Source organism: Chanos chanos, chromosome 10 (assembly GCF_902362185.1).
Source record: "Chanos chanos chromosome 10, fChaCha1.1, whole genome shotgun sequence".
NCBI lineage: Eukaryota > Metazoa > Chordata > Actinopteri > Gonorynchiformes > Chanidae > Chanos > Chanos chanos.
Genome location: NC_044504.1, coordinates 39,529,897 through 39,553,767, shown reverse-complemented (window position 1 = coordinate 39,553,767; position 23,871 = coordinate 39,529,897). Strand labels below are relative to the sequence as shown.

General features: G+C 40.9%; 3 protein-coding genes across 6 annotated transcripts in view; 2 read left to right on the top strand and 1 right to left on the bottom strand.

Annotated features, from left to right (window-relative positions):
* itprid2 (ITPR interacting domain containing 2) overlaps positions 1 to 3,778 on the bottom strand; it is a 29,415-nt gene extending 25,637 nt beyond the window's left edge. For 3 of the 4 annotated variants that reach the window (XM_030785774.1, XM_030785776.1, XM_030785777.1), the window contains exon 1: positions 3,709 to 3,778. The gene's annotated coding sequence lies outside the window, so the exon portion shown is untranslated. Of the gene's footprint in view, positions 1 to 3,065; positions 3,102 to 3,708 lie in introns of those variants that run through there. The other variant, XM_030785775.1, reaches the window with a different exon arrangement.
* Positions 3,779 to 9,639: 5,861 nt separating this feature from the next.
* On the top strand, positions 9,640 to 10,692 carry neurod1 (neuronal differentiation 1). The gene has a single exon (XM_030785843.1). The coding sequence runs from the start codon at positions 9,640 to 9,642 to the stop codon at positions 10,690 to 10,692; it is 1,053 nt and encodes a 350-aa protein (XP_030641703.1).
* Positions 10,693 to 14,256: 3,564 nt separating this feature from the next.
* Positions 14,257 to 23,871, top strand: part of cerkl (CERK like autophagy regulator) — a 43,659-nt gene continuing 34,044 nt past the window's right edge. The window contains 2 exon segments of the mRNA XM_030785842.1: positions 14,257 to 14,608; positions 22,730 to 22,963. Of these exon segments, the coding sequence (XP_030641702.1) occupies positions 14,257 to 14,608; positions 22,730 to 22,963 (586 nt within the window).

The following is a 23,871-nucleotide window of genomic DNA, read 5'->3' as shown; positions in this document are numbered from 1 at the left end:
ACCTCTCCCTCTCTCTCCCTCTCTCTCTCTCTCTCCCCCTCTCCCCCTCTCTCCCTCTCTCTCTCTCTCTCCCCCTCTCCCCCTCTCTCTCTCTCTCTCTCTCTCTCTCTCTCTGTTTCTGCCTGGTGGCACACTTTGTATTCTGCACACAGACTGGCTCTGAGCTCCACAGAAGAGAGCTAGAGAGAAGGACATGTCAGGAGAAGCTACAAGGTCAAACAAGCCATCAGAGTGATCCTTAGGCAGCTCAACATGAATGGCCATGCTACCTCTGTAGGGCTCTGAGGACTAACCAGGACTGTAACAGGAATTGAAACTTTGCCAATGAAATCAAACTGGTTTTTCATAGAGTGAAAGTCTGCTAGCTAGTCTCAGCAAGAAAATGGCAGTGCAACGTGGAGTGGCGACGCGTTATATGGATCTGTTCTGTTATATGGAAAATTTGCCATCCACACAATACGGCTGGGAGCTTGTCTAAACAAAGCTGAAGGTTTGCCGTGAGAAAAGAAATGGAGGGGCAAACATAGTGTGAGACTGAGAGCACAGCCACCAGCCTGAGTCCCAAGGCCTGTTAAGGTCCTGCACCCTGAACACACTGTGCACCAGCGCTATCATCACACTGTTTAATCATTAGCCTGAACAAGGTCAGCGTTGCCCACGGTTTCAATCTGAGCTCTGAGAAGCAAACACATGGCAAGGCCGGGGCACGGGCACGGCAGGGTCATAAAAGGTCCTGTGGGGGCGGGACAGACTTCTACCTTATACTCACTGATGTGTTTCACACCCAGAACCACACAAAGGCAGCTCTGACTGGACAAAATACAGCAACAGATGCAACAATGGACAATCACAAGCTTTGCTTTGATCATCTAGTTTTCCGCTGAGCAGCGACCAGAGCTGTTGAGCGATGAAATCAAAATAACCTCAAGTCCTCCGGTGAGTTGGCCGAGGTCCCGGTTAACAAGCTTGGACAGATGATATAATTATGAAACTGATATGAGAAAACACAGGAAAGATGACACACAGAAACGATTACACAATCATCACTTTTGTTATGGCTCAAATCACATTGAGTTGTTTTATGTGATGGTTTTAGTAACGGACGGTTTAGCAGACTGAACACAGAGTAGTCAGTCTGCAGTGTGACTGAAGTAACCTGCTTTAACATTACCGGCCTGCCTGTACATTAAATCTGAAGATGCTGATCTGAATTTGCTGATGTAATATTCTTAGTACAACAATCTCCTGTTTTATTTCTACAAACCAAGCAATTCCAACATTTATTTGTCTTGGCACTCTCAGTCTCTTCACAAAGGTCTACAGACAATCCTCTGAACTCTTTCCTTACGTAAAAACCCAGCAAAGACTTCCTGTTCTCAGACTAGCTGTGTACTACCAAGCAGAGGGATTCTAGAACTGTCCTCTTCCCCATAGATATCACAAGGGTATTGGCTTTTCTCTCTCTCCCTCTCTCCCTCTCTCCTTCTCTCTCCCTCCCCCTCTCCCTCCCTCTCTCTCTTTCCCTCTCTCCCTCTCCCTCTCTCTCTCTCACTCTCTCTCGAGGTTTCAGCAAATGGGAGCTGTTTGCAGGCAAGCCGCCAACTTCATTTCCTGTGACCAGCCCCCCGGGCCTTTCACACTGCCCTGAACTCAGACATCTTCACTTCTTCCCTCTCTGCTCTCCACTCAGCAGCACAATGGTACATCTCTCTAACGCGCAGGACCATCAGAAAAAAACAACAGCATAAGACAAGGCACGCTGGCGTTACATCACGGGTAGAGTACGTAATGAGAGAACCTTCTCCCACAGAGAAAGGTGTGCAGCACCTTCGTCAGACCAGAGGAGCCATTAACACGTCTGTCCTTGGCCTGTGAGTCCTTTTCACGCTGCAGACTCACACACTGCCTCTCCTCAGCTTTGGCCAAACTCACACGCATGGCCTGTCCACCAAACGTCAGTTAGATCTGAGGATTTAAGTCACTGTACCTGCCCTCACCCTGTAGCAACTGCACTCCAAGCCAAAATCATCTACATGATATTTCAGTCTCTTTGAAGAAAGTCAATCAGGCCGATGAATTTCTCACTGGAAATATGGTTTGATTTTTTTTGTACATTATGTCAATTGCCGTGGTCTTCCGACAGAAGTTACATTCTCATGTCTTTAATATGCAGTTTGCTTTTCCCTTCTGTTTTTGAGAAACCAAGATTTGAACAGTACTTTCACATGTCTGGTAGGAATGTGGAAAATCATGTGCTGGGACACGGATCCAGCCGTGTTAGCTCAGTAAATACGCAGCAGCCAGTCCGTCTGGTTGACTCACACCCGTGCACTGTGATCTTAAGATGCACACAAGCCTATATCCACCTCTGTGCTTTGGCTGGAGCAGATCCTGTCCCGCGCCACAGCACTGACATGAGGACGTGGAAAAGGCACTGAGCAGAGAAAATGGAATGCACCCTAAAGAGAGCAAAGTGCTCCTAGACTAAACTAATAAGACCAACGAATATTTTTAGAACATCAAGGGTTTTACAAAGGAACTATGCTTTTCTGACTGCACACAATAACTCTAAGGCAAATTGGTTTGCCTAGAAATGCAAATGTTCCATTTTTAATGATTTCCTCATTCAAAACGAGCAGGCTGACAACAACATGTGATGGAAAAACTCCAAAACAGTAAAGCACTGAACACATATATTATTACGGTCTGAAATCCACTGCATATGAACAGATCCCAATGAGAACAACCTGTTATGCCTACAGTCTCCTGATTAAAACTTCTCATTAAATAAAAAGAAAAACTGTTTCAATTTGTGATACAAATAATAAATATTTATTAATGAACGTGTAGGATAAAAGCACGATACTAACTTAACAATATTACAGCGATTATGCATAATGATACTCGATAATGATACAATGATGCATGTGATACCAAATATAAACAGAGAAAACATCCAAACTGATTAGGCGAGTCAAGGCTTCTGCATCATATGTGGGGAAACAGGTGTCTGATTCCTTTAAAATTTTAAAAAGAATATGAACGTTTAAAGATACATAGCTTACGAGTGTTTAGTTGCAAGGGTGTTTGGTAGATACGCTGCACGCTCTTGTCAACATCGGTCAAAGACGTCATCTGCTCGCAATCTAGGGTCTCCGTTCCCCTATGTTCGGTTTAAATGATGTAAACGAAGCTACAATATCGTTTCTATTTTAAATATCACGAATGGAACAAGTTAGGTGTACTCAGAGTACAATTTATATGAATGACGACTTCATATGTTTCTCTTTATCAATGTTTCCACTACGTCTTGTAGCCTTCGTAGAATGTAGGCTTCGATAAACCCCAGATCTATTGATATGATAACAAGCCAACGAAACCACACAGGGAAAGGGGAAATCCTTCTGAAACCTGATGCATTGTAGCTCTGATTTTTGCTATTGCTCATGCACGAGTTTACAGAGGAGACAACATTATGATTCTCACCGGACTCTTTTTTTACCTTTTCCAAACGCCCACAGGCCCTCTGTGAGGTTCAACATGAACATCGCTTAGATTTGATAACACGATCGAAATCACTGTCAACTCTAAGCCGAGCGGAGAGGCGTACAGCGGGCAGCAACGATTGTGAACTTGAAAAGTAAATAAATTCAGTAACAAGTTTCACTAAGTTCGGTATAGGCTCCTTAAAAAGTGTAACAGTCTTACCATCGTAAAGCGGAGTGTGATGGTGCTGAAAGAGGCGAAACCTGTGTTCAGTCGCATCTGCCAAACTTTCCCGAACTTCATAAACTGCAAGGCTTCCGCTTCCGGAAAAAAAAGAATAAAGTATGTAACATAACAAGGGCGAGACCGATTCCAGTGTGTCAAGAGGGCTTCTAAACGCGTTCCTGGACTGAAACCTACTGGAGAAACAGACTAAGTGCAAAACTCATCTGGAAGGCTAATAGTTTGTTTGAGATTAACGTCATTCGTAGAGATTCTTTGCATTATTCCTGAAGACAGTTTAGACTGTTGTGGACGTTCTGTTATTTTGAGACTTTTTTTCTATTGGGAATAGGAACATTATCCAATCTTTTTTGTTATCTTGGTCAGTTCCATATCCAGTAAAAATAATTCTGAGAAGAAGAAGAAGAAGAAGAAGAAGAAGAATATTCCATAAATAGATAGATAGATAGATAGATAGATAGAATTGATTATATTGTTAATTAGTCCAATAGTAACATGTTAGCATTTTAATGGGGCCGAAGGTTCAATGTTCAATGACGATGACATGATAGCCTGTAAACAATGGGTACTGTTTGGGTAAACAATACGCTTTGAATCAAGTTTTATGCGGAAGTAGGTTGTTATCACTAACCGTGTAGTGCTGTCCATAAATTCATATATCTGCAGCAGGGTACAGCTGGAGATTAACCAGCCTTCACATAGCTTTATGGACTTGGATTGACATAGTCTTATATTGGAAGACAACTTGATTGACCTCGATGTGAATCTACTGATGAGACATGTGACTAACCTTTACACGTGTCTAACCTTTAATGACGCCAACCAGCGTCAGGTGACAGGTATTTCTCAGAATTCCCTTTCCCTGGCGAGGTCAATTTTAGATGTAGTTATTTACATTCACCACAAGCTGGCACCATAGTATGGATATTTATCGCGAGTTGCTCGCTCCGTTCGCAGACTTCGGGTCATGCAGAACATGTTTAATTATTTGAGCCATTTCTGTGGCGTCAAAAGCTGAAACGTGTGTCCACGAGAGTCAGATGACTGTGCAAAGTTAATTAAAAACAATGTAGATTTTGTTAAACAAATGTAAAAGTTTCAGAGCATGTTAATACCATGTAATTCATAAGTGTGGTGTTGAATTGCAATCCTTGAATTGTCACATGTTTTGCTTCATTTGCTTTCAGAATGTAAATTCTTATTTTAATCCCTGCTAAAAGTACACTTTAATCTGTATGTTGCACGTAGAATCTCATGTAAAAACAGTTGGAAAACGCGTTTTCTCCTACGACAAAGACATCGCATTTACAAATGGAAAATTAATTAATTAAAAAAATCAACCACTGGGTTAATTACAGTACAGTGTTGTCATAAAATGCATGTAACAGTTTACATAGTACTCTCGGGATAATGGATTAACAATAAAAACATACTCCAAGATAATGCTATAGCCTACATGGTTAAGCTCTAATCACTGTTATAATTTCCCTCATTTTGATGATAAAAACAGCACCAATGGACAAAGATATGTTCGTGTGAGGTTCAAGTACCACGTATATAGGTTATCCCGGACTTGTCCCCCATTTTAAACAAGATGACAAACGTTCAAAAATCGTTTAATTAACTTAATGAACTTTCACAACCTATGACATAAGGATTATATTCCTCGTGAAAGTAGGAAAGTGATATATGCACTGCAGGAAAAGCTGACATTAATAAAGGCGAAGTGAAATGTTAATGAAGTTGTATCATGTATTTTAATGCAAAGTTATCTCTGACAGTTTTGGACACCAACAAAGTTAACCACAAGGTGGAGCCTGCATCAAAACGAGGAGAAGGCGCTGAGGCAGTGCTCACTGAAATAGATCAGTGTGTAAAACACTCTCTTAAACTCCCAGCACAGGTCCATTTATTCTGCTGTCTTCGGCGACAAGTAGAGGTAGATTTAGTTATTCAAATGATAAGGAAATTCGGATGTATACACCTGTCACAAATGCATCTCAACTGCCGAAAAATATGTGTATTTAAAAGCAAGTGGAGTTACCACAACAACGTGTTCAAATTACAACGTTAACACAAGATTGTGGCCTGAAGAATGACACCTGTCAGACATGAGATAAAAACAAAGTTTCGTAATAGATTTATTTTCATGCTCTCCTGTAATGTGGCTTCTTGTTTATCTTACAGAATGTTCACGTTCAAAACAGGAACAAGCAGCGGAGAGGCTACTAGGATGTTGTAAGCGCTAGAACTGTACATATTATTATTTTTATTATTATTATTATTATTGTTGTTGTTGTTGTTGTTACTATAATAATAATTATTATTGTTGTTGTTGTTGTTGTTGTTACTATAATAATAATAATTATTATTGTTGTTGTTACTATAGTTATTATTATTATTATTATTATTATTATTATTATTATTATTATTATGATTATTATTATCCATAGAAAAATAATAGAATTAAGAACATATAGTTTGCCGTTTCTTTGGTTTTATATTGCAGTAAAGAGGAGGTTAATCTGAGTAGTCTATAATGGAGGTAAGAGTTTATTGAGTAAATGTGCGTAATGTCAGCATCTGCTACCAGGCGGGGTCATGCAGAGTGACTTATGCAGCAGGTGGGCTTACCTGCGGTGCTTTTACTAAGGGTTCCCTTTAACGTGGGAGCCGCATTGTGCCCTCAACCGCAGCTGGCTCATGAGCCAAAAAGGAACGTCTGCACTGCTCTGCCAGCGTGATTTATTACGGCAAAATACCTAAGAACTAATCGGCGGACTAACTAATTAATACAAATCTGCATTTTTGCATAAGTAATTAGTGCAGTGAGAGGATGCTGCATTCGTTTAATTGTGGAGTCCATTGAAGCGAAGAGGCACTGGTTTGAGTAACGTTACAAAATTCCTGTTCGGGGAGAAGGCCTTTTGATTAGGCAGGAAGAAATAAAGGTCAGATCATCAATATTTAAATCGCATCGAGATGAGTTCATGTTTGAAATGGCCCATTCCTGCGATAAATTCTGTGTGCTGTGAGTGTCCTCCACAATTATACCTGAGAATACAGTGACCTGCGCGATAAGCGTTGTTATGATTTTGTGCAACTTTCTCAAACACATTTCATTTTCTTTTGTATTTTAGGCACATAAAGTAATGGATATACCACGCAACAAAGCGAGAATAATGCGAATAATTCTCGAACCAAAATGTAGCCTAATTGTTTCGAGTTTCTGTTAGTGGTAGGCTACTGAATTTACAATAGCCATACGGCCTTCATGGCAACGGAAGGATGGAGAAAAACAAACAGAGTGATAACTTTGCTGGGCAAGCTGACTTTTGGACATAACATCTTGTCGATTTATGAGAAAGATTAGCTGTTCTCCTGCAGCACTCCGAGTCTACGAGTTTGTGTGGGCTCACTTAACGGTTACCTGGTTATCACCTATCACGCAGCTCCTAGTGGTTTTGCGTTGGACCATTAACGAAGGTCAGAGATAAATGAATCAGAAGTAAGCAAACACTGTGTGTAATATGTCTCACGCGTGACCAGACCTTTTCATAATACTACAGTGAGGCTCAGTGTAGCCTGTCCATATAATGAAGGTACCTAGCCTAAATAATTTTCCATAAACTAAATTGAACATTTCAGAAAACTTTCATCTACCCAGCTCTAATATTGTAAGATTATAATAATAAGACTATAGCTATTAAAGCCAAGTATTAATAAAGGTGGTAGTTATCAGTATATTAGATATTGTTCTATCGACTTAATCGTCCGACGCATAATTAGATTCGTTTATTTTGTAACTTATCAGTTTTTTTCGACCGAGGGTAATCACGCTTCCTGGCACCTTACACGGGCAGCAGATGTTTCATTCATAAACTGCAATTATTTAAAAAACCATATGCATGTTGTAATTTCACTAAGGATATAAACAACTTTGAGCAATTTGCTTCCTTCTTCGAAAAGATATTCATGAGGACAGTTCGTTCGGATTCATTACCTTTGTCTGACATTTCCCATACCTCCTCCACTGGCTGTCTAACGGTCATCATGTCGAGTTTTTGGAGGGATTATATGAAATTGAATAGAAAACAGCAGATTTTGGACGTTGGATAAGGTTAGTGAGCCGTGAAACAGGCTTTTGTTAGTGCGCGTGCAACTCGCGTGCCGACCAGCAGTTTGAAAAGAAGGGGCTCATTACTGGGGTCCAGGGCCAGACACCAAAATTACTATTTACAATCAATATCACGCGCAGCTAAAAGATAAGACGCCACAGGACTCGAGTTCTCATAAACCCGCTAAATCCAATGCTTAACCTGCGCTTATATCAGAGTTCAAAACAGTACAGATTTTTTATCCAAAAAACATCCCACGGTGCTTAAAATAATGCCTTCATTAAATGCGTGTTCCCATTTGTACCCTCAGGTGAGCATTTCTATTTTACTACTTTTTTTTACAATAATATTTTAATGTTACTATTATTTGTATCAATATTATTTTTGTGCTGTTAACAGATTTGTTTAGCTTCCACCTGAGTGTTATTGTTACCGAACATGTCATAAGGGGGAAAATTAGCTGTTGCTGTTATTGTTGTTGTTGTTGTCGCTTTGTTATTGTTAGATTGTGGTTGTTGTTCTTGTCTTTATTCAAGCAATGTACCGGTACATTTTTAATTCGAGTTCACAGCGCAAGTCATGTTCTGATATTTGAAAAGAAAAAATTATATCGCTTGTGAGAGCTAATTTATGATTAATCATAAAGAACTGTCTTCATAAATGCAAGGAAACACGTGTGCAAAGGGATGAGGCGTGAGAGATGGCCGTGATTGAATATGTCCTATGCTTGAAAGGGTTAATTCATCCTGCGGGTACAAACAGGTCCACGGAGTCTCTAACTGGCGACAGATGGCCACTTTCTTTTGGCCACAAAGGGATGGAATACGGAGCTCTGGCGAATACAAATGGAAGATGTCACGTGACGCTTGAGGCCGTTTTCCTGACGTAGTTGGCCATATGGCGCGTGCCGAAGAAATGGGCGTGGCCTTCTGCCAGTTATCGGTGTAAGGGTATTAGAAGCAACCTTAGACATACATGATCATCTCTCAGCATCCGCAGCACCGCTATATAACCGCAGCATCCGCCGACACTCCCACATTACAATTCTCAGGACTTCACACACCACGAAGGGCATGAAACTATCATAAGTCACTCTTCAAAATACAGGTATTTATTCTGTTCTAACTATGCACTTACACAAACATGAACACCTGGTAAAGGTAGAGCTTTATACTTAAAATCATTCACTCGGTGTGATGGACAGGTATGCGAAGTGTGAAGTGGGACTTTGTTCCTTTTCTCTCTGCTTATTACAGCTCAGGGGAATTTGATCAGATGCAAGAGATATAGAACTATACTCTGAATTTTATGAATTTTTACAAACTGTTCTTCAAGCTCCAATTTTTGTTATTATTATGTGAATATATATTTGAATCATGAAAGCTGTAAAAACATATCTTAGACAGCTGAGTGGTTTTACAATTTATCATCTATTCAGTGTTTCAGTCCTTATATATACTGAACTGTAAGTGCCTGCCTTATTAGTTCGAATTTCCGTTCTGATTTTCCAGGGTTTAATACGGGTTATTAAGACTTCTATCCTCTTATACCATACTCCGGTTGTGTTACATAACAGCGTTACAGACAGTCAGCAGATATTTCGTCTATAAGATGGAACAGGTTTTGACTGGGTTACTCTTTGGTAGTAGGAGCACTGAAGACTATGCTATGTTCTGCCTCACCAGTTAAACCGGATGTAATGATAGCATCCCTCTGGCTTCTGAAAGGGCAACTGCCGTGACTTTACTGTTTCACTCAATTCTTTCCAATTTTCCTCCTTCAGAGTTTGATCATGACCAAGTCTTACACGGAGGAGAGTATGATGCTCGAGTCCCAGAACAACACAAACTGGACGGACGAGTGTCACAGCTCTCAGGACGAGCACGACACGGAAAAGAAAAACGGGGCACACGAAACGATGCACAAGGACATCGAAGATGATGAAGATGCACTTAACAGACTGGAAGATGATGAGGAGGAAGAGGAAGAAGAGGAAGAAGAGGATGGCGATGACACCAAGCCGAAAAGACGTGGACCCAAGAAGAAGAAAATGACTAAAGCGCGGCTGCAGAGGTTTAAATTGAGGCGTATGAAAGCAAACGCACGAGAAAGGAACCGTATGCACGGCCTAAACGATGCGCTGGAGAGCCTGCGTAAAGTTGTGCCATGCTACTCCAAAACCCAGAAGCTCTCCAAGATCGAGACTCTTCGTCTGGCGAAAAATTACATTTGGGCCCTTTCCGAGATTCTGAGGTCTGGCAAAAGTCCGGATTTGATGTCATTTGTACAGGCCCTGTGCAAGGGTCTGTCACAGCCTACCACCAATTTGGTCGCAGGATGTCTCCAACTTAATCCCAGAACTTTTCTTCCAGAGCAAAGTCAGGAGATACCACCTCATATGCAAACTGCAAGTGCTTCCTTTTCCGCGCATCCCTATTCATACCAAACGCCTGGTCTTCCCAGTCCTCCGTACGGTACAATGGACAGTTCCCACATCTTTCATGTCAAGCCACACGCGTACGGAAGCGCGCTCGAGCCCTTTTTCGAAACAGCGCTTACTGACTGCACAAGTCCCTCATTTGACGGACCCCTTAGCCCACCTCTGAGTGTCAACGGGAACTTTTCCTTCAAACACGAGCCTTCTTCGGAGTTCGAAAAGAACTACGCCTTTACCATGCACTATCAGGCTGCGGGGCTGGCCGGACCGCAGACACATGCCTCACTGTATGCGAGCTCCACACAACGTTGTGATATACCGATGGAAAACATTATGTCGTACGATGGTCATTCTCATCACGAGAGAGTCATGAATGCCCAACTAAATGCTATATTTCATGATTCATAAATCTAATGAACGTTGCTTAAAACCTTTCTTTTTTTTATTCAGAAGCGTCATGGTATTCCGTTATCGCTGATGCAAAAGAGCAACAACGTCATATGCTAATCCCATGTATGTATTTATTGTTGTTTCTGCCTTTAGGAGAAACGAGAGAACATATTCTCGTTCACCTTATGTATTGTATTCTATAGCGCTTCTGCATTGTGGTCACATGTGGAGAAATGTGTGACCTTATTCAGAATGTGTTGATTATCCATGTAACAAAATCACAAGCAATAATTTGGAAACTATGCAATTTTTAATCGAATACTGGGCCAATTATAAGAAAATAGAGATTGCTATATTTTTCAAGTTACATTTTACTACTTATCTATCCCATACTGAATTATTTTATTGTGATTTTGTATAGAATTGTTAATTTTTATAAAGTCGAGCTCCTGCATTATTCCATGTAACCCCATGTTACAGGTTTATAAACTGGTTTATCATTTGTTTACACAAAACAGTACTCATCCCAGTAATAATTAAATGGTATAAAACAGCAGGCAAGTGCTTAAAGAATCTGTTACGTTGCCTTAGCAATTATTTAGTCTAAAATCATGCAAAGTTGCACAATTCCGGTCCTTTGTCTCCCCCTGAAATCACGATTTTCTTAACAATCACTAATGATAAATCATCAGAACAATGGGTTTCGAGTACTGCGAAACTAACGGATTTGATGTTAAAATATCCTCGTTGTGTATATAAGTCTTGACTATCACTTGAAAATTGTACCCTGTATTAAACGCCGAACAAGGGGCCTGATGTTTTTAAATGAAAATAAACAACAACGCTAAAAATTATCCAATTGTAACAATCCATTTGCTAGCTGGTCCGTGTGACATATTACATTTTCCATTCGTATCTTTTCTCTCACCATTGCGCATTAGAGATGTTTTGCATGCGCGACTGCAGTCCAAGTTTTACGCGTGTTATCAATTTGAATTTGTGCTGTTCGTAAAAAGTGATGTATTGCTACAACGTGCTGAGGACTGAATGACACTGAATTATTCATGTCGAATCATACTTTTACAGTTTGGTTTCAATTATCCTCCCATGTGATTCTCGTTCCACTAATAGTATTGTATTTATGTTAATCTCTCATGGGGTACACAATATCATTTGTAGAATAAAAAGTATGAGTTGGGATATTGCATTAGTCTGTGTATCTCTAAAACATCAAAATTATGCATACATTACATTAGATATCATCGTGATTAAACCGTATCCTCCAGAGGAATGCGTAACCTTTATGAAGACTGCATGCCACAAATTGTTGAGGGTCAGATCGACAGGTCGGTCCACCATTTGGCTTCATTAACTTTACTTCAAATAAATTCAACTATGTCAAACACTGTACAGATACTTAAACAAACAAACAAATAAATTGTAAAATTTTAAAAATCAAACTGATTACGAAATATATGGCTATAATAATATAACTGATTAAACATAACAAAATATATAGATGTGATTATGTTATAAACCGAATCTAATGGAAGGAAGGCATCATACTAGTGCAAAGTTTGAGTGTGTTAAATCGTCCGACTGACGGCTCGAGGTCGCGCGTCCTTGAGGTCTGCGGGAAGACCTGTTTCTTACATATGCTTGATATGTCCTAAAGACGAGCTCATGCGTCCTCTGATATCGCGCCCTACACCGATTACGACAACAGTGTCCGAGCCCAGTGGATGGAAATCTGTTACCTGGAGAGGTATTTTTTCAGTGCTCACGAGCCTTGTGGCGATGATAAATATCATATTATCTTAGTTGAAAATCTACCACTTAGGCCACAACCCAAGATTATTGGCGTTTTTGATTTCTAACTCCATTCTTTTGTTTCGCAAAAATGAGGAAAGGAACCATGTAGTGTTTTGGGGTTTTTTGTTGTTTTGTTTTGTTTTTGCGAAATCTCCTTTATTTAAGTTTTTTATTTGAAATAATTCAGCCGTATCATGGCAAACAAATATCATATCCAGTTCCACTGATTGGCCAACACGAGTGGGTAACAGAGGACGGCTTCCTTATAAATGGCTCAAGGACACAAAGAATGGTTGCGCGCCACACCACGGATAGCTCCAGTTAGTCAATGGGCATTCTCATGCCACCATGTTTTATGCAAACTGAGAGAGGCACAGATGTTACTTCTGCAGGGGAGGTTTTAATTTATGAAAATTATCATTTTTATGCATGAACACTCACTGCATAACCCAATACTTCTATCATTAGGGAGAAACCACAGAGCTGGCGTCAGTGTTAGGCATGTAACTTATTGTGCAGGTTTGTCTCGGCAGATTTTGTCATTAGGCAACCCAACACAACAGCCATTGTCACTCATGCAACCAAAACCCTCTCAACGACCCAATTATATTAATTTAATACCTTTGTACGGGAATATCATCGCCACATTGAATTGAGTGACGTTCTTCGGCTTTTGCGGCAACCCCAAAAATAACGGCACCTTCATCACAGAGCTGTTTGTAAAATAATCACAGAATCACTGAGGCGTAACACAATATCCTTTTGTCAGAGGGACTTGTTTTCAGAAAACGGCACGAACACTCTGTTTAAGTCCAATATCCATAGAATTGAAAATTTACGTGGTTCCAAATCTACGATTCAAGAACTTTACTGTCATTGTGCGAGCACGACGAACTGGCAAACTTGAAGTTGTTTATTTATTTATTTATGTATTACCTAAAATTTACTTGAAAATTTTGTCTGGAAAAAGGTGGACGATTCGTTTAATTTTGAAAACTTTTCTGTGTTCATGGTCTACTATTTATTCTTATAGTGACGTGTTTTAGTGTAGGTACGTAATCTGTTTTAGAGTCTTACGATTTAACATAGACAATGATCTACCTACGGGAGATGAACATTAAGTGTAACGTGGATACGTGACTCCTTTCTGTGAATACTGAAACAAGATTATAAAATTTTGTTTGTATGCGTGCGATTTAACAATGTGTAGGGGTGTGCTCAGTCAGCATTTAGGAACTGTCCAAGGTACTATCATGTGCACACCTGTCCATGCACAAAATCCTTTCAGTGTGCTACGGTTTACTTCATTGAAAAGCAACATAACAACCAAGCAGAAACACAGGGCTAGAAAGGCTCGACGATCACAGTAAAATGGGATTCAGTCTTCCATATAGGTCATACAGGCCTAATCACATGTCTTATTTCTCGGATGTCTACTTTTCTGACTACTTTTTGCAGTTAGTAACTTGGGATGTCAAAATTACATGTGAAATTGTATCCATTCATTACATTAAAAACATTTTGGCCCTTTTTTAAAAACATAGACACAAACTAAATAACAACGGCAAATCCCATTGAAAGAAAAGCACGTGCCCGGTGCAAAGAAAGCTTGACGGGCGCGCGCAGTTGAAGGGCACAGAGCATGGCGACAAGGAAGTTTCTCAGGACATTCGAAATCCTATCAAGCGGGAACGCGCTCACCTCGTCCTTAATACACCAAGGCGATACGCGGAAAGGATTTCTTTTTATATATATATAAACATAAAAGTTATGTTTGAATCTCCAAGAAAATCGATTAATGCTCTCAGAGCTTGGTCAGAGAGCCAGGAAGAGTTGCAAGAGATGCAACCGGTGTCTCCTTTGAGAACGGGAGACCGTGTCAAAATAAAAAAGAGAAAGAGGAAAGCACGTCCAGAAGATAAACGCTCTATATCAGCGCCCCAGCTATGTGCTGACGAGCCTCTAACTAACACAGAGGAGAGGTTGATGGAAACTTGCAGTTTGAAAGACACAGACGAACCGATAGTTAGAGGAATTTTTCAAATCGGAAAAAGAAGCCACGACGTTGTTCTGACAGCTACGAGGGTAACATGGACTCCTATCCAACCCGAGACGCCTACAGGTGAGCCGCGCAGTGTTTTCTCTGTTTCCATGACAATTAGCTACTGCCTGTTTTTTCCCTTCGTATCAGTGAGGCGTCTGTTTTCTCTGGAAAGTGATGGGCAGACTAAACTACATCTAACAATCAATCGATGGCCTAGTGTTTCTCCGAGAAAAATAAATTGAGTGTTAGGAAAAGCACTCAGCATTCGAAACGTCGTAATTTGCACAGTCATCCATTTGTAAGGATGTGAAGTCTTTGAGTGATGCCCAAATTGTATCGTTAGGATTAAGGACAGAGCACGTGTTTATTCGGTTCAAATTTGTAACATCCTCACTAATCTCTAATTTAGTAATAGGCCGTCCTCATCATGGTTATGACAACATGGGATCTCTCTCTCTCTCTCTCTCTCTCACAGGAACCCTCCCACACAAACACGAGAGCCACACTTTAATGTAATCTCTTATGTCATAGTCCAAAAATATATGGGCTATACCCAAATTAATGACAACGTTGTGTTACCCCTTAAAATATCTGGTAGTCTATATGTGCACTGATGTTTCACAGACAATATTAACAGACGTCGCGCTTATTAACGGTATATAGCCTACACGTGCATTAAATATGGAAAGTGTATTTTTAATTCCATGTCTCAATTAGTGTAATATAGATAATCTTATTAGATATGCAGATTATGTTCTGGTGATCTGAAATATGGATGGGAATGTAACAGACCAGTAGGGGGGGAAAAAAAAAGAAAAAGTCAGTCTTGCCAAAAGTCGTGTGTAACAGATGTGCTGGTAATGGACTCCGGTCGACTGTTGTGACCACCTAAAGTAGGGCATCTGCCAGTCTTGTGGACAGTTAGCAAATGTCCAAGTAAATGATACTCAAAAAGAACCATCTGCATCTCTCCTCAAAACTGATAAACATATGACTTTTTTAATGCTCTGGGGAAGGTCTGTTCAGTTTCAGTTCGCACTGATTTCATTCCTTTTGTTTTTAAATCTTAAGAATTTATCATTTACTTTTTTTTTTTTTTTTTACTTATAAATAAATATATATTAACATGAGACAAAAATAGGTTTCTGGGCACACAATGGAAAGGGGAACTTTAAAGTGTGGTGGGGTTTTTTTTCTACGCTAAATAAAATATTAAAATTATTGAATGAAAAAGCTCTGTTTATTTGTCTTTCGTGGCCGCTGTGAAAATGTCCTGCTGACAATATGACTGAAAATGAAATGAAATGGTTCTTTGACTTGTAAAGAGAGAAAGTAAAACGTTTTGTGTCAGATGTAGCAGTGTTAAGTTTAAGGCCAGGGCATCTTTTCTGAGTGTGTCTGATTAGTATGAAACCAGGCTCCTTTTGCTTTAAGCTTTATAGACAGGACTTTGCATCTGTGATTCAAGCTAATGTTATTAGGCCAGTACTCTCATTACACAGAAAGCATCTATCTAATACCGCCCCACCCCCCCCCACCCCCCCCAATTGCCTTCACCAAATGCTCTCATCAAACTGCCAAAAAATGACAGGGAAGCGCAGATATGGCACAGTGCTCAGTGGTTGTCTGTGGTTGTCTTCTGCCCAAGAACAACACAACTGAAGATTAGCGCATTTTACAGCACAGAGAGCTGCGCACAGGCCAGTTAGGTTTGTGTTCATCTCACTGAAAATTCTTATACAATTTGTACACTTTCATATGCTTTTCAGTATTATTTTAGAATCTAAACATCCAGTATAATAAGTTATTGAATAATTAGAGGTGAAGTCAGTGTCTGAAGGCCCAATATTGACTGGCCATTAACAGTAGCCTTTTTGTGTGTAGAGTAACAGACTGCATCGAGTACCTGTCTGTCTTTCTGTTGGATGCTTTATGAAGAGAACTGTTGAGCTTGCAGTGGGAGATGTGCTCAGATACACTCAGGATAAGCTCATAGCGGCAGATCCAGAGGGGCAGACTTGCATAGTTGCCAAAAGGCTGTGAATTTGACCTTTTGAACTCTGCCTTCTTTTTTGTTTTTGTTTTGTTTGTCTTGGCTGCTCTTTGCGCCACCTCAGGTTGCCCACTGAACGTAAGACAACCGTGATCTTATCTGGCTGCTGCACGGGTTCACGCCTCCGGACCACACGGTTCATGTATATCAGATTGTTTGGTTCGCACTGCACTCTCTGTGTGTGTGTGTGTGTGTGTGTGTGTGTGTGTGCGTGTGTGTGTGTTTGTGAGACCGCAGGCATTGTAGTTATCATATTCACAAAGCCTTTGCTTCTCAGTTCAAGCAAACAGCATCTCTGTGAGCCTTGAATTATTGGATGGGTTCTGCAGAGTTGCATGTTAAAGTGATTAAGTCAAACAAATGCACCATTTGGATTGCAGACAAATATAGCTTTATTCCTGTCTGCCATATCCATCAGAGCTTTTTAAAATATTGGATCTGCGAACACTTGAATTTTACCCTCAGTTATATAACCCAGTATATTACCCAGTATTAGACCAACAGGACTGGTATGGATAATCTTTGTGCAGAAGAGAGAACAAAAGAATTGAGCTGGATTAGACTGCTATTTCCATGACCATAATCTTTAGATTTTGTGACAGTGGGGATTTAATGTCCGTGACCTCTTTTTCGCATGACTGTATCCAATCTGAAATACGGTATAATTCTAATTACTTTATCCAATCTGAAATACTGTATAATTCTAATTACTTTATCCAATCTGAAATACTGTATAATTCTAATTACTTTATCCAATCTGAAATACAGTATAATTCTAATGACTGTATCCAATCTGAAATACTGTATAATTCTAATTACTTTATCCAATCTGAAATACAGTATAATTCTAATGACTGTATCCAATCTGAAATACTGTATAATTCTAATGATTTTATCCAATCTGAAATACAGTATAATTCTAATGACTGTATCCAATCTGAAATACTGTATAATTCTAATGATTTTATCCAATCTGAAATACTGTATAATTCTAATGACTTTATCCAGTATGAAATACAGTATAATTCTAATGCTTTTATCCAGTATGAAATACAGTATAATTCTAATGACTTTATCCAGTCTCAATGTTTCTAATTTTATATAACTAAACATCATTGTTGATGAACAGTTTTAAATAAATGATCCATTATGACTCCACATTAGACTGTGTTTATGGACCATTCATTTCTGTTCTTTCTGACTCTGACTTAATGTGTCCTCTTGCTTTTAATATGCCCACCCCTTTTCAGATATGATAAGCAACTATTGGATTCCATTAATAGAGTGTTTTCAGCTCAATATGTAGCACTGATGGTCACTGTGCGGTCCAATTGATACGGTCCTGATCCGAGATTTGAACACAACCTTTTCCCCAGAGCTCAGCGGAGCCTAGCTGACCTCGAGGTCTATGGCGTGTGTATCTGCCTGCAGGTCTCTGTTACGTGACGGGCTGAGCCTGCCTCAGATTTCTGGAGGTAATTGCACCACTGAGGTTATTTGATCCTGTTTTACCATGTCAAAAAGTGGTGTTTTTCAGTGGAGCTGGGCCTGTCCACTTTCTGCATGAGAATACAGTCTGCAGAAGGTAGATCTTTCATTAGACATCATCAGGATGCATGGTAGGCCAGCTTTAAACCTCCTTAACTCAGTAAACTACAAACGCTAAGGACTATGGCTGTACGTTAAAACAGGTTCGTTTTCTAACAAAGCCAAAAAGCAACTATTTTATTTATTTTGTAACTATTTCTGAAACTAATGGTGAAAGGAAGATGGTGGTCATGTTCATTCAGCCAGATGTCATTAAAAGACAGAACACATAGTTGTGGAGTGAGTGGATTGATGGCTCATTATGCTGAGACATGAGATGTTTATCCAGGAGCACCTGAGACAGAGGAGAAAAGCCCGCCCACATTCACAGCAGATCTGCTCACTGCTGTGGGTTACGCTGCCTCTCATACAGTGAACGATAAGCCATATTCACATAAGGACAAATAGACTCTCTGCCACAGTTACATTATAAAGTATTCAGGAAAGGCTTAGAATGACAATCAGTCAAAACCACACTTAAACTTGAATAATTTTTTTTTTATATATATAAACACACACACACACACACGTATATATATATATACACACACACACACACACACACACACACACACACACACATATATATATATATATATATATATATATATATATATGTACATGCGTGTGTGTGTGTGTGTGCGTGTGTGTATATATGTAAATATGTATATGTATGTATGTGTATAGAAAATACAAAATGTATATGTATATACAGAAATAGAAAAGTCAGCATGGTGTTGTGTAAACTGTCTCCCATATCTGGCTCTTTGAATCGAAAATCAGTGTTGTAAATCTAAACGATCTCCTCAGAATCCTGTATTTGTGCTGTAATTAAGAGGCATGTAAGGTGCTCAGCTGCTGTTGTGTTTCATTCAGTCGCTGTAGTCAGAGTCGATATGTGTGACCCTACTCCACCACAAAAGACATGTACAATGTCACAGTTTAATTGTGCACAAAGAACAAACAGACACTGTCGTCTCCTTTGTTTGCTTCCTGGGGGCTTGAAAACGGCAATATAAAAATGTAAATATTGGGTTTTGGTGTGTTGGTCTGGGTGCAGAGGCCTCTGAAGGCACAGGTGGAAAATATGGTCTCAGGCGTCATATAGAGAACCACATGGCTCCACACAACATGGGACAAAGAGAGGAACAGTGACCTGGCACAATCTCTCTCTCTCTCTCTCTCTCTCTCTCCCCTCCATCTCTCTCTCTCTCTCTCCCCTCCCTCTCTCTCTCTCTCCCCCCTCCATCTCTCTCTCTCTCTCTCTCTCCCCCTCTGTCTCTCTCTCTCTCCCCCTCCCTTTCTCTCTCTCTCTCTCTCTCTCTCTCTCTCTGTGCTTGGACCACTTTCATTACACAGAGTTAGTTTCATGTATGAGAGAATGGTAAGGCATTAGTGACAGTAAATGCAGAGGAGAGAAGGCAAAGTGAGTTTTAGAACTGACAAACAGCTTTTCAGTTATAACCAGAGCAGAGGCTGAAAAAGCCCTCTGTATTCAGCTATGGAATTACAATTTAAAAAGAAGGGCTTAACGCTAACTGAAAGGGAACTAAAGAAGTAATATTCCTTCTCTTTTAAATGCCTCTCTCTTTCCCATTTCCCCCTTAATGTCCTGTGTACTGAACGCAGGCCGTCATTGTGTATTAGATTACACTGCTGTTTTTACCGAGGGGGGGGGGGGGTGAATTGATTCCTTTTGCCCGTGCATTAATTGCATGATGACACCATGCTGGCCCCCCCCGTGTGGCCCGAGCTGGAGCGGCACTGGGAAGAGGCTTGTATCCATCTGGAAGCAATAAAGTTTTCTAGAAGAGTGCACAGTTTTATTTAATCTCGGCGTGTCGTACTGTGTCTGGGATAAAGGCCTGCGCTGGTCTTGTCATTTTAAATCAGCTTCGTGTGAGCTGCAGGATGACACCTGCCAGGCAGGACCAGCGATCTGATTGGGCCTCCCCTCCCCTCTGTACACACGTACTCACGCTTGGCACCGACCGCATGTTTCTGAATGAAATAAAAAAATAACTCATGAAAATGAATAGATCTGAAAACAGCCACACATTCATTTCTCAGTGCATTAAAGGAGTAGTTATGTACGGAGGGCTTTTGAGTCTCTTGCCGTGAGACCACATCCCATAATAAGACGAAAAGAAATGTCTGTGAAATTGAAGGTGCGGCTTGACATCCCAGTCTTAAGTCCCAGCGCTGCTACTGTGTCTAACAAGACAAAGCATTTTCAGAATCTCACTCTGAAAATATCACTCATAATGCCAGTGTCAGATTACACTCAGTGTTTTCGTTCAATACAAAAGTACAAACCTGCTCGCTCAGAGAAGCCTGACTTGACGAAATGTCTTGTTAAAATGGATTAATGGGCTGTCATTAGCGTGGATCAGTTCTGAGTGTGTGAGGGAGGATGACTCAGTAATGACAGGGCTGAGTCTGTGCACACACAGTTGCATGTAATCATCCACGAGAGAGAGAAAATCACCGAGGGTTACAGATCCACAGAGACAGGCTTTTGGAAAAGGCCTTGTTATATGGCCTGATGTGTTAGCAGACGTGTTGTATTGATTTGGCCTTGAAGGCATCACAGAGACCTGACCCACAACATATGGTTCCTCTTCCATGTGAACTTGTCCACCCTGAAGCACAGACACCAGCAGAGCCAGCGGTCGCTAGTCAACCTCAGTCTCTCTAGGAATTATTCATGGAGCCTTCCCCAGAACTTTTCAGAACCCCTCGACACCACTGAGAAGCAGAACGCTCAAAGAAAATTCTAGTGGCATTTAGGACATGAGAGGGGAGTTCTGCAAACTTGTTTTCCCTCCCAGTGGATGATTATCCCTTCAGTGGACCCTCTTACTTAACCCATGTGATGTCTTTTATGACATGTGATGTCTTTTATGGTTTAGGGAACATCAAAGCATGTGAATTTACGCCATAGCAACAGATAGCGTGCTTCTTGACAATGATCTTTCCAGGTAGCGAGCAGCCTGCGTCACAAACAGCCAGCTGGGTTATACGAGATGTGGAAATGTTAGAGTTTAAATAATCATAGATTACAGATTATAGTCCACATCACCTGCATTTTAAATGCTGAGGCTGCTGCTGTTGATGATGATGTACGGGGTTTTTTTTTTTTCTGAATTCAGATAAAGGGAAAGATAAATTTAACATACCTACTGATTAATTTGATTTTAGTAAATTAGATTTTTTTTTAAATTCATATTCATTTGATAAATGTACTTGATCAATTTGATTTAATTATCTCGTTGTGTAAAGCCCAGTTGTAAGTGATGCATTTGTGTAATATTTCTAAAAACACATCAGTAGTCTGGTAAGAACAGGATATCGCCTCACAGCATGGGAAAAGTACGAGGAAATGTTGGAATTGTTGTGCCATGAATGTGAATAGATGGTGGGCTTGGCCAGAGTTCTCTCTAACCCTGTGTGTTAGCTCAGTCTCCATCTCACTGGCTCATTTAAACCCAATTTTACTCTCTTAATTGGGGAGGCCAATTAGTTCCCATTGCCAAAGCGTCAAAGCAGACAGGATCCAAGCCGACCCAGCCGGGACAGGGTGCGTGGAGCAGGGGCTGGAAAAGACAGTTGTACTCCTTTGTGCGAAGTCTTTATATCAAACACAGTGCCTGAAAGAGCGGACATGTGCAGAAACTGCAACACAATTAGCATCAAGCAGATAAGTCCCACTCTAATCCTGTTTACGGTTAGCATCAGGCAGATGTGCCAAGATTGATTCAGACAGGGTGCCAGCTTACAGTAACGTAGCAGGGGAGGGGGCCCGTCCTAATCTACAACCCCCCCCCCCCACCCCCCAACCCTCCACCCCTCCAATGCCCTCTTCCTGTACATCACCGTTACCATGGCTTGGTTTGTCCTGAGCCCTGGCCCACAGAAAGCTTTGCTGGGGGAGAGATTATCTTTATTCCCACTAATTAAATTGACTCATTTTTTCCCTTTCTTTTCCTTTTTTTGTGTGTGTGTGGCAGTCACACTGAAGCAGAGCTGCAAAGTTAAATAAATGGAGTGGAGTGCTCAGAGTTGTATCAGGAGCCTGAGAACGAGCAGATGGCGGCGGATGTCCTGCTCAGTAATGTGAGAGGCTAGTTAATGTTCTGAAACACGGAGGTACGGCAGGAGTGCTCCTAATGAAGGAAGGGTTTCACATGAGGAGACGCAGACTCATTTACTCATGGAGCCACAGCGTGGACGCCATCTTGGAAATGGATCTCAGGGCTGTTTAATTGGAGTTTGTCTGTTGGTAATCGTTTACTGTGGGGGGCCAGGGAAGAATTAGAAACTCAGTGCCATACGACACATCAGCGCGGTGCAGTTCACTTTCAAAAGTTAAACTTTTTTTTTTTTTGGTAACTTTTTTTGTGTGTGTTCTGAAACCAGAAATGTTTCTCATACAGTTCCCTCGTTGTTTAATGTTTCCAAGTATTTCCCGGTTGGGATATTTGGATTCAGCTGTTCTCTTATAGCGGTGTGTGTGTGTGTGTGTGTGTGTGTGTGTGTGTGTGTGTGGTGTGTTTCAGGAGAGTCAGACGTGAAGAGGAAGGAGGATTACGTGGAGCTGAAGGACGTGTTCGCTGTGAAGGTCAAACGTCGGCGCTCGGCGGGTCAGCAGACCGGAGGCACTCTTCTCGGTCTCACTCTGTTCTGGTGTAAGAAGAAAGGCCACAAACTCAAAGAGTCAGCCATCCACCTCAACAACCTGAGTGTGGACCACTGTGAGATCTGGTTTAAACACCTGAAGGACATTATCAATGGTACGCCCCTGCCTCGCCACAGCTCATGCAGTCCACACACAGCAGTACCAATGCCAGCTATTGTTCTTACATAGAAGACATTCGAAGGTTGTACAGAGTTTAAACCTCGTTTTATTGCTAGAGACAGCACTGTGCAAACATTAGCACTGTAAATATTAGCATGGTACACACGTCCTCACATTCTGTCCTGTTTATTGCCAATAATTAAATGACCCTGAGTTAGCACACACCTTTAGACCTGAGTTAACACACACCTTTAGACCTGAGTTAGCACAGACCTTTAGACCTGAGTTAACACACACCTTTAGACCTGAGTTAACACAGACCTTTAGACCTGAGTTAACACACACCTTTAGACCTGAGTTAACACACACCTTTAGACCTGAGTTAACACAGACCTTTAGACCTGAGTTAACACAGACCTTTAGACCTGAGTTAACACACACCTTTAGACCTGAGTTAATACACACCTTTAGACCTGAGTTAATACACACCTTTAGACCTGAGTTAATACACACCTTTAGACCTGAGTTAGCACAGACCTTTAGACCTGAGTTAACACACACCTTTAGACCTGAGTTAACACAGACCTTTAGACCTGAGTTAGCATAGACCTTTAGACCTGAGTTAACACAGACCTTTAGACCTGAGTTAACACACACCTTTAGACCTGAGTTAACACACACCTTTAGACCTGAGTTAACACACACCTTTAGAAACACTGACCTGGAGTCAGCACAGACCTTTAGAAACACTGACCTGGGGTCAGCACAGACCTTTAGAAACACTGACCTGGAGTCAGCACAGACCTTTAGAAACACTGACCTGGGGTCAGCACAGACCTTTAGAAACACTGACCTGGAGTCAGCACAGACCTTTCGAAACACTGACCTGGAGTCAGCACAGAC

What these genes read in the sequence shown, in the direction of transcription:
- neurod1 (XM_030785843.1), top strand. Translation starts at nt 9,640, where the DNA reads ATGACCAAGTCTTACACGGAGGAGAGTATGATGCTCGAGTCCCAGAAC.